Raw genomic sequence first — 17,459 nt, forward strand, 5'->3', positions numbered from 1 at the left:
CTTCCCTTCATCTTTTTCTTTCCCCTTTTCTTTGTTTTTTTCTTTCTCTTTTGTTTCCCCTTCCCTTCGTCTTTTTCTTTCCCCTTTTTCTTTCCCTTTCGTTTTTTCCCCCCGATCAATGTTGCTGCACCTCAACGCAGTGTTTGGCAAATGACTTGAAATGAACAAATGACTCAAATGACAAGTCATTTGTCATTTGTCATTTGCAACTCAAATGACCTGTCATTTAAGTCATTTGAAAAATATTAAATATTCTGAGAATTCTTATTAATTATTTTATTTATTTTAATTAAGAAAACAAAAATATTAAAACAAAATTGGTTTAATATATATAATCAAAAAAGTTTCAATAGTAGTAAAGATTTTTTAATCACGTGATTTGTCATTATTTTTACAGGTTATTATTTGTTAATAATATTATTATAGACAGGATTATTTCACTTATAATTATTTCACTAATGATCATTTTATCCATACAGATAAAAGTTAATTAATTATGCAATAAAATATTTAATTGTAACACATGTAGTGGATCCGATATATATAATTGTTGTCTTTATTTAATCATAAGATGGCCATAACATTTATTTATGCATATAATTATATAATAAAATTATATATAATAAATAACATATCAAATATTATTATCACTTTAATAATTATGGTTGTATTATTTATTATTTTCAGATTACAGTAAAAAATAAATAATTTTGTGAAATTGATTCTGTTTGTGATTATTTCGATTACGTCCTTCCTTTTTTATACATCACGTGATTATAAATTGTCCAATAATCTTTAAATATTTTAATGACAAATGACCAAATGACAAAGGACGCAAATGACATTCAAATGATACCCAATCATTTGGCATTTGTCATTTCACGAATAATTCAAATGCCAAATGCCAAATGATGGGGTGTCATTTGACCAAATGACTCCTAATCCGAAAAATGGTCAAATGACCAGGTCATTTCCGAACACTGCCTCAACGTGGTGATCAGGTGACAACAAGTTTTTTTAAATGACTTGGCAACAAATTGTGGCTGTGATAAATTATATTACCTAATTTGACGCATTTGAATCATAGTTACTTCACCAGTAAATTTTATTTCCAATATTTCCTTAAAAAAAAGAATGTCAAAGCAGGAACATGATAAACTTCTCTTGACTTTGCATAATTTTAAAATTGAATTGTTTTTATCTTATGTGGATATGAAGTTTGAGGCGGCACTTATAAATTCTTCAATTAGTTGGTACAAATTAGCATCATATACAATTGAAGAAAAAAATGGTATTTTTTCAAAAGTTCACCTACATCTCAGTGATTTTATCACAATTTATGAAGAAGATCATGAAGAATCTTATGCAATAATCAAAGGTATCTTTCAACATAAGAGTAATAATAACAAATATTATGCATTTATTGTTGTAGATTGGTTTGAAAATACTATGGTTGAACATTCAGTATTAAAATGTCTGCTTTACCGTCTTCAAGCAACAGGAGATAAATGGAGACGTATTTTTCCAATTACTGTAATAGATAATGTTCAAAAAGTACACTTTATTCATAATTGTAATTCAGAAAGGTGCCAACTACCAAATCATGATACTAAAAATAGAATTTGGATAAAAAATATTTTTTATTTTACAGCCATATAATTATATTAATTATATAAATATAATAAAATAATTATTTAATTTGTATCGTATAAAATTTTGGTTAAAATTAACCAATAAAATCATATGCATGATGTAATAATAAATTAAAATTAACCAATTAAAATCACTTTAATTACATGCATGTGATATCTAAAAATAGCTAAAATTCACGTTTATTAATGAGATTTTTTTGTTTATTTTCAAAAATACACTTTTCTCTTGTCTTTTATATTAACACTTTACGGTATTTTGTTTGTCTCTTTTTTTCTCTTTTTAAAGTATACTTTAATTATCTTTTTACAATATTAATAATACTTTGGGACACTTTAGTTTATATAAGGGGTCTTCACAAAAAACGTGATTGAGATTGAGATTGAGATTTCATATAGAATTTTCAATCTTAATATGTTAGTAAGATTGAAATTCTATACTAAATTTCAATCTCAATCTCAATCATGTTTTTTGTGAAGACCCCCATATTCAACATAGTAAAACATCCACATACGAAAAGCAAGAATAAAAAAAGAATAAAGAACAGAGAATGTACCCACCACTCACATACGAAAGAAAAGAATAAAAGAAAGGAAAAATGTACCCACCTAACCACATACAAAAGAGAAAAAAGCCATTTTTTAAATAAATAGTGGAGCTGTTAAGCAAGGTATGAAAATAGGATATACGCATATTTTTCATATTTTTTTTACAATATGTTGTGGTTTGAGTATTTTTTTGTTAGATTGTGGTATAAATGTGAATATATTTTTCAACGGCCATGTATCTATTGCTTGTTAAATATATTTGCAATTTCTTTGTTAGACTGTGGTATTACAATATGAAGTGTGAATATATTTTTCAATGGCCATATATCTATTGCTTATTAAATATATTTGCAATTTCTTTTGTAATATTTGCTTTAGCCTGGAAGAAAATGTTGTAAAATAGGGCTGGATATTTATGGCATTTTCCGCCTTCCAATTACTTTGTCCGGGGGTAGCCTGACAATTTGTCGTTGTCTGTCAGTCATAGCAACCAGCATTTTTTTACAATATTATGATTTTAAGAAACAAAACACTCTCAAAAAAATTTAAAGAAAGAACTAACTTAAAAATATTATCATTTTTATTATTCTTTACAAAATCCCAGAATTACCTACTCTAACTATTATCCCAAGGTTATGTATTAAATTTTAAATATATTTTACAAAGAATACATTTTATTAATCATGATTGTTTTTTATATATATATATTTTTTTTAAAATTGAAAATGACGTATCCATCCACTCACATATGAAAAGAAAAGAATAAAAAAGAGAAGAAAAGAATAAAAAAAAAGGAAGAAAAGAAACGTACTCCACTCACCCATAATAATCCACTAATAAAAAATTATTATTATTAATGTATAATAAATAATAAACATTATATTACAATAAAAATATTTTTGTGATGTTAATTCAGTGTTAATATAATATCATTACGATGTAGTTACGATATTAAATAAATGTAAAACATTTTTTGTAATAATAATTCGATATTAATATGATATTATTATGATGTAGTTACGATATCAAATAAAATTGTAATATTAATTCAATGTTAATACGACATCACTACGATGTGGCTACGATATCAAACAGATGTAAAATATTTTTGCAATATTAATTCGATGTTAATATGATATCACTATGATGTGGTTACGATATCAAATAAAATGTCAAATATTTTGTAATATTAATTCAATGTTAATACAATATCACTACGACATGGTTATGATATCAAATAAAATGTCAAATATTTTGTAATATTAATTCAATGTTAATATGACATCACTATGATGTGGTTACGATAACAAATAAAATGTCAAATATCTTTGCAATATTAATTCAATGTTAATACAATATCACTATGACATGGTTACGATATCAAATAAAATGTCCATATTAACATCGAATTAATATTGCAAAGATATTTGACATTTTATTTGATATCGTAACCACATCATAGTGATGTCATATTAACATTGAATTAATATTACAAAATATTTGACATTTTATTTGATATCGTAACCATGTCGTAGTGATATTGTATTAACATTGAATTAATATTACAAAATATTTAACATTTTATTTGATATTGTAACCACATCGTAGTGATATCATATTAATATCGAATTAATATTGCAAAAATATTTTACATCTATTTGATATCGTAACCACATCATAGTGATGTTGTATTAACATTGAATTAATATTACAAAATATTTTAAATTTTATTTGATATCGTAACCACATCGTAGTGATATCATATTAACATCAAATTAATATTGCAAAAATATTTTACATCTGTTTGATATCGTAGCCACATCGTAGTGATGTTGTATTAACATTGAATTAATATTACAATTTTATTTGATATCGTAACTACATCATAATAATATCATATTAATATCGAATTAATATTACAAAAAATGTTTTACATTTATTTAATATCGTAACTACATCGTAATGATATTATATTAGCACTGAATTAACATCACAAAAATATTTTTATTGTAATATATGTTTATTATTTATTACACATTAATAATAATAATTTTTTATTAGTGGATTATTATGGGTGAGTGGCATGGAGTACATTTCTTTTCTTCCTTTTTTTTTATTCTTTTCTTCTCTTTTTTATTCTTTTCTTTTCATATGTGAGTAGATGGATACGTCATTTTCAATTTTAAAATATATATATATATAAAAAAAACAATCATGATTAATAAAATGTATTTGTAAAATATATTTAAAATTTAATAGTACATAACCTTGGGATAATAGTTAGAGCAGGTAATTCTGGGATTTTGTAAAGAATAATAAAAATGATAATATTTTTAAGTTAGTTCTTTCTTTAAATTTTTTTGAGTGTTTTGTTTCTTAAAATCATAATATTGTAAAAAAATGCTGGTTGCTACGACTGACGGACAATGACAAATTGTCAGGCTACCCCGGACAAAGTAATTGAAAGGCGGAAAATGCCATAAATATCCAGCCCTATTTTACAACATTTTCTTCCAGGCTAAAGCAAATATTACAAAAGAAATTGCAAATATATTTAACAAGCAATAGATATATGGCCATTGAAAAATATATTCACACTTCATATTGTAATACCACAGTTTAACAAAGAAATTGCAAATATATTTAACAAGCAATAGATACATGGCCGTTGAAAAATATATTCACATTTATACCACAGTCTAACAAAAAAATACTCAAACCACAACATATTGTAAAAAAAATATGAAAAATACGCATATATCCTATTTTCATACCTTGCTTAACAGCTTCACTATTTATTTAAAAAATGGCTTTTTTCTCTTTTGTATGTGGTTAGGTGGGTACATTTTTCCTTTCTTTTATTCTTTTATTTTGTATGTGAGTGGTGGGTACATTTTCTGTTCTTTATTCTTTTTTTATTCTTGCTTTTCGTATGTAGATGTTTTACTATGTTGAATATGGGGTCTTCACAAAAAACATGATTGAGATTGAGATTGAAATTTAGTATAGAATTTCAATCTTACTAATATATTAAGATTGAAAATTCTATATGAAATCTCAATCTCAATCTCAATCACGTTTTTTGTGAAGACCCCTTATATAAACTAAAGTGTCCCAAAGTATTGTTAATATTGTAAAAAGATAATTAAAGTATACTTTAAAAAGAGAAAAGAAGAGACAAACAAAATACCATAAAGTGTTAATATAAAAGACAAGAGAAAAGTGTATTTTTGAAAATAAACAAAAAAAATCTCATTAATAAACGTGAATTTTAGCTATTTTTAGATATCACATGCATGTAATTAAAGTGATTTTAATTGGTTAATTTTAATTTATTATTACATCATGCATATGATTTTATTGGTTAATTTTAACCAAAATTTTATACGATACAAATTAAATAATTATTTTATTATATTTATATAATTAATATAATTATATGGCTGTAAAATAAAAATTATTTTTTATCCAAATTCTATTTGTAGTATCATGATTTGGTAGTTGGCACCTTTCTGAATTACAATTATGAATAAAGTGTACTTTTTGAACATTATCTATTACAGTAATTGGAAAAATATGTCTCCATTTATCTCCTGTTGCTTGAAGACGGTAAAGTGGACATTTTAATACTGAATGTTCAACCATAGTATCTTCAAACCAATCTACAACAATAAATGCATAATATTTGTTATTATTACCCTTATGTTGAAAGATACTTTTGATTATTGCATAAGATTCTTCATGATCTTCTTCATAAATTGTGATAAAATCACCGAGATGTAGGTGAACTTTTGAAAGAATACCATTTTTTCTTCAATTGTATATGATGCTAATTTGTACCAACTAATTGAAGAATTTATAAGTGCCACCTCAAACTTTATATCCACATAAGATAAAAACAATTCAATTTTAAAATTATGCAAAGTCAAGAGAAGTTTATCATGTTCCTGCTTTGACATTCTTTTTTTTAAGGAAATATTGGAAATAAAATTTACTGGTAAAGCAACTAAATTAAAAGATTAGTAAATATTATGCACTGGTAAAAAAATGATTTATCCTACACATATCTTACACATATTGGGTACTCAAAATGTAGAAAATCATACACAAATAATACACATATCATACACATATCGGGTACTAATATATATATCATACATATATCAGGTACCTGATAGGTATATTATATATATAAGTACCCGATATGTATATGATATGTGTATTATTTGTGTATGATTTTCTACATTTTGAGTACCTGATATATGTAAAATATATGTAGGATATGTGTAGGATAGACCATTTTTTTACCAGTAATGCATATGTGAAAAAATAAATATGAAGTACTATAATATTTTGCTATCTTACCTTTTACGTCATCATTTGAATTTGTTCCTCAATTAAATATTTATCTTCTGTAACATACCAATTCGAAAATAATTGATCAAAATTTGAACTTGTGAACCCAGTACAAGATCTATTTAATCTTGGATCTATACCTCCATCTGCTAAATATCGAATTGCAAATAAAGTATTGTAACATTTTAATAAATCCAGGTCTATAGTTTTGCAATTAGTTTTTGGTATCATTCCTTTAAAGATACGATGAACCATCTCTTTTATACCAACCTGAGAGTTGACAAGTGTACCAAAAGTTTTAGCATGCATCAAAAAATGCATATTAATATGTATATTTGGTAAGTTAACAAAACTTGCAAAAACCTATAAAAAAACAAAATATTGTTAATTATTGAATTATTCCATGTTCTGAATTTCAAATTTATAATTATACCTTTGGAAGAATTAAAAACTCTTCTTTAAGATATAGCTGTAATTCCTCATAGCTATCTAATGTAAATTCCTTATTAAAAACTGCTTTCATAGTCTTTGCAACTTGTACCCAACAAGATATAATAGCTTTTAGCACTAAGCTAATTCGAGCCACATCAATCCTTTATCAAATAGTGGCTGCTTCATTATTTTTGAGGCTTGATTCCTTTAAAAATCGATTTAATAAAAATGGCATAATCATAGCTAGTCTAAGAAGATCAGACATCATAAAGCTATTGTAATGACTAATTGAATTTAGTAGACGAGACCACTTTTTTGGAATTACAAAATTTTTCCAAATTTTAACAAAATCATCCTCTCCTTCTTGTGAAAATAATTCACAGGTTAGTTTTAGTAGCCGCCTAATCTTTCCTGCGGTGGCATGATAAATATCCTGTGGCGTCTGTAAATGTCTCTCACATTTTAATTTATCCAAAATACTAGGTAATGATCTTAAACCATATTCTGTACAAAGTTGTCCTCTTTTTGAACTTACAGATTCTTGAGAAATTTTTGAAATTTCTTCATCTGTGATATGATGATAACGTAATATTGTCACACTATCCTGATTATAGGTACTCAATAATTCCTTTTTAGTTGTACAAGTACGGCAACCTTTATTTGCATTATATCTAAATTGATTTTTAAATTTAAATCATTTTAATAGTTGTTATGAAAATATATTATTAAGATTAATAATTAAATTGAAAAATACCTTAGTACTCCTGCCATATCATTACCTTGAGGTAGATCTGCTGTAACAAGGACCAACCCAGCAATTATCCATGCATCTTGTTCTTGAACAGTCATAATCTTTCCTTTCTCAAATTTTTTTATTTCTGAAACAAATGGTACCATAAACTCATTAAAATTTCCGCCAAATGGAATAAATCCAAGAACAAAATGGTTCTTGATTAGCTTTTTTTGATGCATTGGCATGTTACCAAACTGTATATAGACGCCACCTAAGGAATGGTATACATTTCTAAATGTACCAAAATCATCATAGTAAAGATCTAAAAACAGCTTATAAACTGGCATAGACGATGGTGGATTTCTGACAGAAATGTAATCTGAAGGATGTTGGTATGAAAGCTTTGCATCACGAATGTGCCAACGGTCATTACATTTATAAATTATTTCAGTAATTCGTAATGAACCTTCTGGAATAATTTGGTGTTGATACGTCATCATTATAGTTACTTTCTCTAAAATTTGAGAGGTCATTATGGTTATAAATGGTTCATCCTGAAACCATACTTCCCCAGTTAGAGAACGACGTCGTCTTGATAGCCCTTTTAGATTTCCAGGTAAATCATCATAATTTAAAATTAGTTGAACTCGTAACTCATAGTTTCCATTTTCATCTTTCAGAATTGCTCTCAACTTTCCAAGTTTTTGAAGACCATTATCATAATAGTAGACAAAATCACCAGACTGATATATTACTATTTTATTAAAATAAATATTTTAATGTTAACAAATCATAATTATATCAAAGTATATTGTCCTATTACCTTCTGATATTATTATTTCATGTTGTCCAAAAAGTGGTGATTCTCCCCATAAAGTTCTATGCTAATATTCTGATTTTGTTTCAGAATTAACACCGGGTCCGAAATACATATGCTTCATCAGCATTGGATTGTTGAAAACATGCCATATAATATCACTAATTGAAAGTTGATATGAAAGCTTCGAACTTCGTGAAGTTGACGGAGTTTTTTTTGGTAAAATTTGAATAGGATTTGTTATTATTGGTAGGAGAGGAAGACGTTTTCTCCATGATTGGAATCTACGGATATTTTTTACTACATGAGTAGGTTCGAATTGAGGATTGTGAATGATATCAACAAGATCTTCATATGCTTTTGTAGAAACATTATGTTTTTGAAGCCAACAGAACAGTGCTGTAGTTGTATAATTATCAAAGTAAGGAGCAAATTTGCCATCACAGGATGGTATCTTATCTTCATCCAAAGCTTCAACAATTTGATGTATTGCTTCCTCTTCGTTGCCATCACCCTTCTCTTTATCATAATTATGTTCCTCTTCATCATTGTTACAGTCATCTTTGTTGTTATTACCTTCCTCTTCATCATTGTTACAGTCATCTTCGCTGTTATTACCTTTCTCTTCATCATTGTTACCTTCCTTTTCATAACTACTACCTTCCTCTTTGTCGTTATTATCTTCCTCTTCGCCACTACTTTCCTCTTCATTATCATCATCTGATGATTCGGTAACCACACCATCTTCCAATAATATCAACTCATTATTATCATTATCACCATGATTAATGTTTTCCATGTTAACATGTTTGGATAATACGTTATTGAAAACATTATCAGGTAATGCCTCATTATGACTGTCATGAGAAAACCGATTGTGAATTCGAAATGGTTTTATAGAATTAGAATGAGTATATCATTGTCTCATAATTAAAAAACTTTATTCAATTATTCAATTTAAATTAAAAAATCAATTTAGCAAGAACTTTATGGAATTTATGAAATTAAACTGTACAGCACCTTTCATAAAAAATTATTTACTTTATTTTAATGATAATGACTATATGATTTAAATGCGTCAAATTGAGTAATATAATTTATTACAGCCACAATTTGTTGCCAAGTCATTTAAAAAAACTTGTTGTCACCTGATCACCACGTTGAGGTGCAGCAACATTGATCGGGGTGAGGGGAAAATGAAAGGAAAAGGGAAAGAGGAAAGAAAAAGATGAAGGGGAAGGGGGAAACAAAAGAGAAAAAAAAAACAAAGAAAAGGGGAAAGAAAAAGATGAAGGAAAGGGAGAAGATGAAAGGGAAAGGGAAAATATAAAAATTATAAAATTAAAAATAAAATATATAAAAATAAAAATAAAAATATAAAATTAAAAAATATAAAATTAAAATATAAAAATATAAAAATATAAAATTAAAATATAAAATTAAAAAATATAAAATTAAAATATATAAAAATAAAACATAAAAATAAAAAATATAAAATAAAAAAAATATAAAATAAAAAAAAATATAAATTAATCTCAAGCTCGAAGTCGCCGTAGGTGCCTCCTGTTACGTTGGCGTCTCCTACTATACCGCGTTTCTAATAATGTAAATAAAATAATTTAATATAAATAAATATAAGAATTAATTAAAAGATCTCTAATAATTACCGGGCTGCTCCCAGAATCTGCTTCTGAAAGACCGATAGTAACGCTAGCCTGTTCTGGTCCAGTGACCTCTACTTCCTCCATTTCTCCACTCAACAAAATCCTAAAAATATCAACACAGTTAATACATTTTTTTTTATTATCTTTATTTTGTTATTGCTTTACTAACATTGAAATTCCGAATTAAATTTCAGAATCATTGCTTACACTGTCTTGCAGAGCAATGAAATCGTAGGTCCTGGTAGAGTCATCTTGCGGTTGTTTCCCAGAAGGAAACCCTACTTCTACCATCCATATCATGGTAGCACTCATTACCACGTTTTTACATTATTGTTATTTATTGAATTATTAGATAAAAGAATAATGTAAGTAACATAAAAGAAAGAAGACATCTAGAAAGATATTTTATTTTACCTTCTTTGTCTTATCAAATGGTCAGTAGCCGCACGGGTCCATTCTATAGGCATGATTAAAATTTGTTGAGAAATGATTATTTTTTTTAAAAAAAAGACGTATACTTCCCTTATAAATATTTTCTCTAGTTTGAAATTCTGTTTATTTTACTTAACATTCAAAATAATATATGCAAGTAATATATTTAAGATATCTGCAAAAATAAATTTCTTTTTTATTTAAAAATTAAAAATAATATATGCAGGCAATAAGATTAAGATGCCCTTGCAATATATTTATATCAGACAATTACAAATAATAAGTTATTATCTAAAATATCAAACGAATTCAATCACGTCAAATATGAGTTCAACTCAAGTTCAATTTGAGTTCACACGAACTAACTTATTTCACTAGATATTATGAATTTATTATACTATTTTTTATTTACAATTTTAATTGTTTAGTTTATTTTTTCTAATTGTAAAATTAAATCATATTTAATCAAGTCAAATCTAACAAAAATTAACAATTTCATCAACGCAAATTCAAACTCAAATTCAACTCGAGTTTGACGAGTTTCGAAACGATTAAATTTGCTGGATATAATAATCTAACTACATTTGTATATGCCAATTATATTAATATTACCCTTACTTATGTTTAATTGTGAAACATAAATAATACCGATATCATTAAATTTTGATTTTTTCTTTGACCATGTGAGTTGATATGTCATACAGTGTCAGAATAATATAGCAATTGTGGCTGTAAAAGGCTGTGCTTAATCGTAAAAGGAAGTTTAACATTATTGTTTCATCATTCATTTCTTTAAACAGAAATTCATAACATTTATTTTTATCTTATGATAGTCATTTTATATTTTGACAATAGATAATAAATTCCATTGTTATGTAGCATTCTTCAAAAATGAGACATTGGATCAAAAAATAGGAGATGGAGCACGAGAACTCAGTTATTAGAATTTAGAATTATGATTACAGTATAAAATTGGAATACATACATTATGTACTGTGTGAATGTGTGATCTCACGAGATGAGAATGTCCGGTTTCAAAATTAATATAAAGAACTTTAATTCGGTAAACATATTTATTTTACTTTTTTTTCGCTTATTTTTCTTAATCGAATTTTTCTATATTTTTTTTCACTAATATTTTATATTATGTCTAAACGTAAAGCAGTTTATAATAATCAAGTAGAAGTTGAAACAGGTATTTATATAACTTTTTGTAAATATAATTATATTTTTTGCTTATATGTAAGAAAAATAAATAGTAAAATACCAAAAATATGTATGATAGAAATGAAAAAAAATCCAAGGACTTTATCGAAAAAGAGGAGAGAAATGAATATCGAAGAAACTAATCAATTATTATTAGGTAAATATTAATTATATAGGCTTTAGCTCTTTGATATTATTCTATTAATTTTAATTGAAATAATTGAAATGATATATTATATGGAAAAAGAAGTAATAGTAGAAGATGATGTAAGGGATAAAAGTGAAGATGAAGATAAAGAAGATGAAGATGATGAAGATGATGATAATGATAACGACAAGTTAGGCATGACTAAAACAGTTCTGGATCCATTTCAGTTTTGTACAAAATTAGATATATGTAACTGGCTTCTAAAAAATCCAGACATTTTACGATTAGCAAATGAGATGAATGAATCATCTTATGTCATTAGTTCAAAGAATACTGAAGTTAGTATTAATACAATATGGTAATATTTATTATGTCTAAATCTTTAAATAACGTATCTCATAATATTTTAGGATAAAATACGACTCTGGGATGAGTCGATAAAGTGCTTATTTTTACGAGCGAAGAATCTGAGTAGTGAAGCACTCGATGATTTGGTTGTGAAAATTTTTCAGTTTAAAATTTATACTAGTGAAGCTAGAAGCTATTTAGAAAAAACTCGTAAGTCTTTAATTGACTTTCGAAATAAATTCAACCAAAATATTCTAAATTTAGTGGAGGAATACAAAAAATAAGAAAGAGCAGGTATTTATTTATTTTATTGTTTTATAGTCAACAAAATAGTGCTATTTGTATAATTATTAATTAATTAATTATAGGGGTACGACTGGAAATCTTTCACAAAAGAAATTAAAGAATACGTTGATGAAAACGTGATGCAAAAACTTTTAAACTGTCAACTCGCAGCTGTCAATATTTTGGAATTAACAAATAATGGAGGAACTGATACGTTAGTTGAGTTTGTTAAGGAAGCCGTCTGCATTTCTTGGGACGGTAAAAACTTATCTGGTATAAAGGAGTTATATACCATGACTAAAAATTTAATTAACCCTTCCCGAAGTGGAAGTGATATAGTAAATACCCTAAAACAAGTAAGTTATTTTATTTATTTCACATATTACGCTTTTGATAATAATATATTAATAAAATTAAATTATAGATTTAGGTGCGTTCTTATAAAATTATATGACGAAGAAGAATCATTAATAAATGATTTTATAAAATTTTAATAAAAAAATAAAATTGAGTTTTATTGAGTATTTCTTTTTAGTTTATTTAATTATTATTCTTTTAATGGTATAGACTTTAATAATAATTAGCTTCAATCGAAAAATCACAAAAAGTTTTAAAAGTTTTGAATATCTGTTGAGATTCAATCATATTTGAATTTCTTTAACTTGTTGGGTTTATTACCATTAAGTAATCAATTATCTGTATAAACTGTGTAAAGTTAATTTGGCTCTATTTTGAGTAATATCCAGTTATCCACCTATAAAGAACTCATCTGTGCATTACCTAAACAATTATTGGTTGATCAAGTTCGTATAATACCAAATTTATAAAATTGTCTGATTAAATGATCGCGTAATTAAATGATCGCGTATATTAAATGATCACGTATAAGACCTATTAATTCCTAAAAAGTCAATCCAACCACCATTTTATTTAACCGCTATTTATTTTATTTGTACATTTTTTTTTTGAAAAAAAAAAACTTTCTTTCTGAAAGTAGAGTCTGCCTCCTATACCGTTTGCCGTCGTGCATGGTGTGTTATAGGGAAAGGCGGACTTGAATTATATAGGTGTAAGCTTATGTTATATAGGCGTAAAGCTTATATAATTAACGTAACAAAAATCCTTTAATCAAGGGTTAAAATAGGCATGATGGGATATTCTCATATATCATGAGCTCTGTCTGTTCAAAGTGTCGTTTTATATATAATTAAGTAGGCTTAAGTTGTAAGTAACTTTTTTATAACATTGATTATTGGAGAATTAAGTGGCAAAAATAATTTTTAGTTTGTAAGACTTTAACTCCATACCAATTTGTGTGTGTTTGGCGTATATTTTATTCCCTAACCCTTAGACCCACTCGTGGGTTGGTAGGTTGCTTTGCACTTCTTGCAGCCTATCTTTAATGGGTTTTAGGTCCACGTTTGCCCATTTAAAATTTATTAAACAGGATGTCATTCGTCCAAACACATTGCAACGTTTGTTGATGAAGCTATGGTTGTCTAATAAAAGTTCACTTTGCCAGGCAATTTATGGTGGATTCAATGGATCAAATTACAAATAACAATAATGCAGTCATATGAGAATTCCAGGCCAAAGAATAAAGGTGAATTGTCAAAGTTGAGAATATATTTGTATTTTTTTTTTAAAGCCTTCATTCTCATGAACTTTTTCATTGTATCCCTAAGTTCAATGATTTTGGTAATGATGAAACTGCAGTTGTTTACAGGGGTTTCCTGCCAAACTTCTGAGGTGAATTTATGTCTGGTGTTTTCGAATATACTTATCCTTTTTGCAATAGAGTCATAGCGAGTCTTCTTAAAGCGTACCTGTGACATTCCATCCAACTTGAGCAGTGTCACTGAATCTAAAGCAAGGTACCCGGTTAATCCTCAACTTTGGGTTGATGAGTTATGATTCTGGAGCCCTATAAAAAATATATATACAGTTAGTATACTGTATTTTCGTATTTTGCGAACAGTATATTTATAGTATTATTACCGTATAATTACAGTATTTTCACATACTGTATATATTTGGTATTCTGCACACCGTATCATATATACGGTTTGCATACAGTATATTTTTCCAGTTTCACCCGTATGTTTTATACTTGTAAACAGTAGAAAAACCGTATGTTTTATACCAATAAACAGTATATTGTTTTATATTTTATATTGCGAACAGTATACTTTTCCAGGATAAACCGTATATTTTATACTGATAAACAGTACTTTTTTCCAGTTTAAACTGCATATTTTGTACTGATAAATAGTATATATTATTCAATTAAATCGTATATTTTATATTTGCAAACAGAATTTAAAATGCATTTATAATCAATAAAATTTTTATTAAATAATATTAAATATACAAATATTTTTTTATAAATAATATAAATAAAAAACTAGTATAAAATAATATACTATTTGTAAAAAATATAATATTAGCAAAATATAAACAAAAAAAAAGAAATTTAATTAGTAATATTATCATTATTTTAAATATAAAAAAGGAATAATAAAAGGTTTGTAAAAAAAAAGAAATTTAATTAGTAATATTATCATTATTTTAAATATAAAAAAGGAATAATAAAAGGTTAGTAAAAAAAAAGAAATTTAATTAGTAATATTATCATTATTTTAAATATAAAAAAGAAATAATAAAAAGTTAGTAATATTATTAATATATTAGTTAGATATAAAAAAGTAATAAAACGATAGTAGTAATGTTAGTAATATATTAAAAAAATTAAATAAAATACATAAAAGTAAAAAAAAATATAATTAATATATGTTAACATATAATATTAATATAAAAATAAAAACATAAAATGGTGTACATATAGTTGTTTAGTTAAAATTCACCATTACAATTCCAGAGAGATATTAGTGAAAGTAATTGTTAATTGATATACGTGCATATCACTTTTTGTATAACTAGTAGTTTGGTACAAATATATATATTATATATTATCAAAATAAGTTTTTTATTTAATTTTTATTATTATATGTTAAAATAATTTTGGTATTCATTTTTATTGTCTTTTTTTTCTAAAAAAAAGAAGAGAAAAGAATATTTTTGAAAAAATAAACAAAAAATAAACAATAACGTGTTATTAATGCATGTGATCAGCGATCAGCTGAATTTTAATTGGTTAAATGTAGAAATGCGAAAATTAAAAAGCAGAAGTATTTTTTTTAAAATTTAAATCATACAGATTGTTTTTAAAGTTTAATTAGTAATTTAAAAGTTCTTTTTTTTTAACAAGAAAATTTGTAAAAATTTTTCTTAATACTGCTTAATTTTTAAATTAAAGCCTTAATACTAAATTAGCTAAATTAGAATTAAGAAAAATTTGTGAGAATTTTCTTTGATACTGCTTAATTTTTAAATTAAAGCCTTAATATTAAATTAGTTAAATTAGAATTAAGCAATATTAAGAAAAATTCGCAAGAATTTTCCTTGATACTGCTTAATTTTTAAATTAAAGCCTTAATACTACTAAATTAGTTAAATTAGAATTAACATATGGACTGATTTATGGAATTAAGTTTTTATATTCAAAAAACTAACTTTATTAAGAAAATGCTAATACAATTTACATGAAAATGATAGATTCACACCGCTGATATAAATAAAATTGATTTGATTATATTATTTTTTGATTTTTTTAATAATATCATTAAAATTAAAAAATTTAAATATAATTGTCATGACAAAATATTGAATAACTTAACGTATATGTGTGCTAGACGAATGAATTTATATTCATTAGAAAGAGGTAATCAAGAGCTATTCATAAACCAAATATCACATGAATTGGATCACAAGTTGCTGAATAATTACGTTCAATATATTTATTTTTAACCTTTGACTTTGATCGTTAATATCTTCACATCTAGTAATTCGATTTGAATAATCTTTTTTCGTTCAGGTAGAGTAGATTCTGGGCTTTCATATGAATATAAATATATGTGTTTAGCATATATGTACGCCGAGATATTAACGATTTTGTTAATTGAATAAAACTCTGACACAAAAATTTTTAAAATTATAATTCTTACCAAAAGATGATCTTTACAGGTATTATTGGGCTCTTTTTACTTTACTTAACAAGTTTTTATTTGCCATTTCTGTTTTAAATTGAATAAATTAATAAAATCAATTTTAAAAAGTAATTAACAAGTAGAATAAAATTAGTATAGTAAAAAACAAAAAAAAACATCTCAAAAACTCTAAATCATAACTCACATTTTTATTTTGTATATATTTTTACTAAAAAAAAGAAGGAAATAAGGTTAAAAATAAATGAAAAAAGATTTTTCTTATTAATAAAAATTATTAATATTTATTTTCTTACTTACTGATTAAAAAAAACCTGCTGTATATGCCTATAAACTTTTCTAAGTCACCTAACAAAAATCTGATTGAAAAGTGATTGAAAAGTGATTGAAAAAGAAAGTAGTTGCCATTGTTATTTTTGAATAAACGTTAAAAAATTTTTTTTATTTTTTGATAGATTTAGATCATCTGATTATGTAACACATACAATTTAAGCTTGTGAAACATAATTCTTGTTAAAATGTGCAAATCTTTATGTTTGGCTAATTTCACGAATTGGCAGATATAAGCAGTATTAAGAAAAATTTGCAAGAATTTTCCTTGATACTGCTTAATTTTTAAATTAAAGCCTTAATACTAAATTAGTTAAATTAGAATTAAGCACAATAAGCAGTATTAAGAAAAATTCGCAAGAATTTTCCTTGATACTGCTTAATTTTTAAATTAAAGCCTTAATACTAAATTAGTTAAATTAGAATTAAGCAGTATTAAGAAAAAT

General features: G+C 25.5%; 3 protein-coding genes across 4 annotated transcripts; 1 reads left to right on the plus strand and 2 right to left on the minus strand.

Annotated features, from left to right (window-relative positions):
• Positions 1-7,152: 7,152 nt before the first annotated feature.
• Positions 7,153-9,335, minus strand: OCT59_011579 (uncharacterized protein; the record flags this gene model as incomplete). Its single annotated transcript, XM_066133841.1, has 5 exons — positions 7,153-7,657; positions 7,741-7,864; positions 8,021-8,473; positions 8,543-8,603; positions 8,682-9,335. 5 exons carry the CDS (start codon positions 9,333-9,335, stop codon positions 7,153-7,155), a joined length of 1,797 nt encoding a protein of 598 aa, XP_065989162.1.
• Positions 9,336-10,155: 820 nt separating this feature from the next.
• Positions 10,156-10,667, minus strand: OCT59_011580 (uncharacterized protein; the record flags this gene model as incomplete). The annotated part of the gene is made up of 2 exons (XM_066133842.1): positions 10,156-10,303; positions 10,615-10,667. The coding sequence occupies 2 exons, from the start codon at positions 10,665-10,667 to the stop codon at positions 10,156-10,158; spliced, it is 201 nt and encodes a 66-aa protein (XP_065989163.1).
• Positions 10,668-11,778: 1,111 nt separating this feature from the next.
• OCT59_011581 (uncharacterized protein) lies at positions 11,779-13,049 on the plus strand (the record flags this gene model as incomplete). 2 transcript variants are annotated; one of them, XM_066133844.1, is made up of 7 exons in its annotated part: positions 11,779-11,827; positions 11,918-11,995; positions 12,086-12,324; positions 12,397-12,480; positions 12,599-12,628; positions 12,703-12,975; positions 13,044-13,049. In XM_066133844.1, 7 exons carry the CDS (start codon positions 11,779-11,781, stop codon positions 13,047-13,049), a joined length of 759 nt encoding a protein of 252 aa, XP_065989165.1. The 2 variants fall into 2 exon arrangements, with proteins under 2 accessions (XP_065989165.1, XP_065989164.1); XM_066133843.1 differs by lacking the exons at positions 11,779-11,827; positions 11,918-11,995; positions 12,086-12,324; positions 12,397-12,480; positions 12,599-12,628 and having other exon boundaries at positions 12,760-12,975.
• Between the last annotated feature and the right edge of the window lie 4,410 nt (positions 13,050-17,459).

Source organism: Rhizophagus irregularis, chromosome 2 (genome assembly GCF_026210795.1).
Source record: "Rhizophagus irregularis chromosome 2, complete sequence".
In the NCBI taxonomy this organism is placed as follows: Eukaryota; Fungi; Glomeromycota; class Glomeromycetes; order Glomerales; family Glomeraceae; genus Rhizophagus; species Rhizophagus irregularis.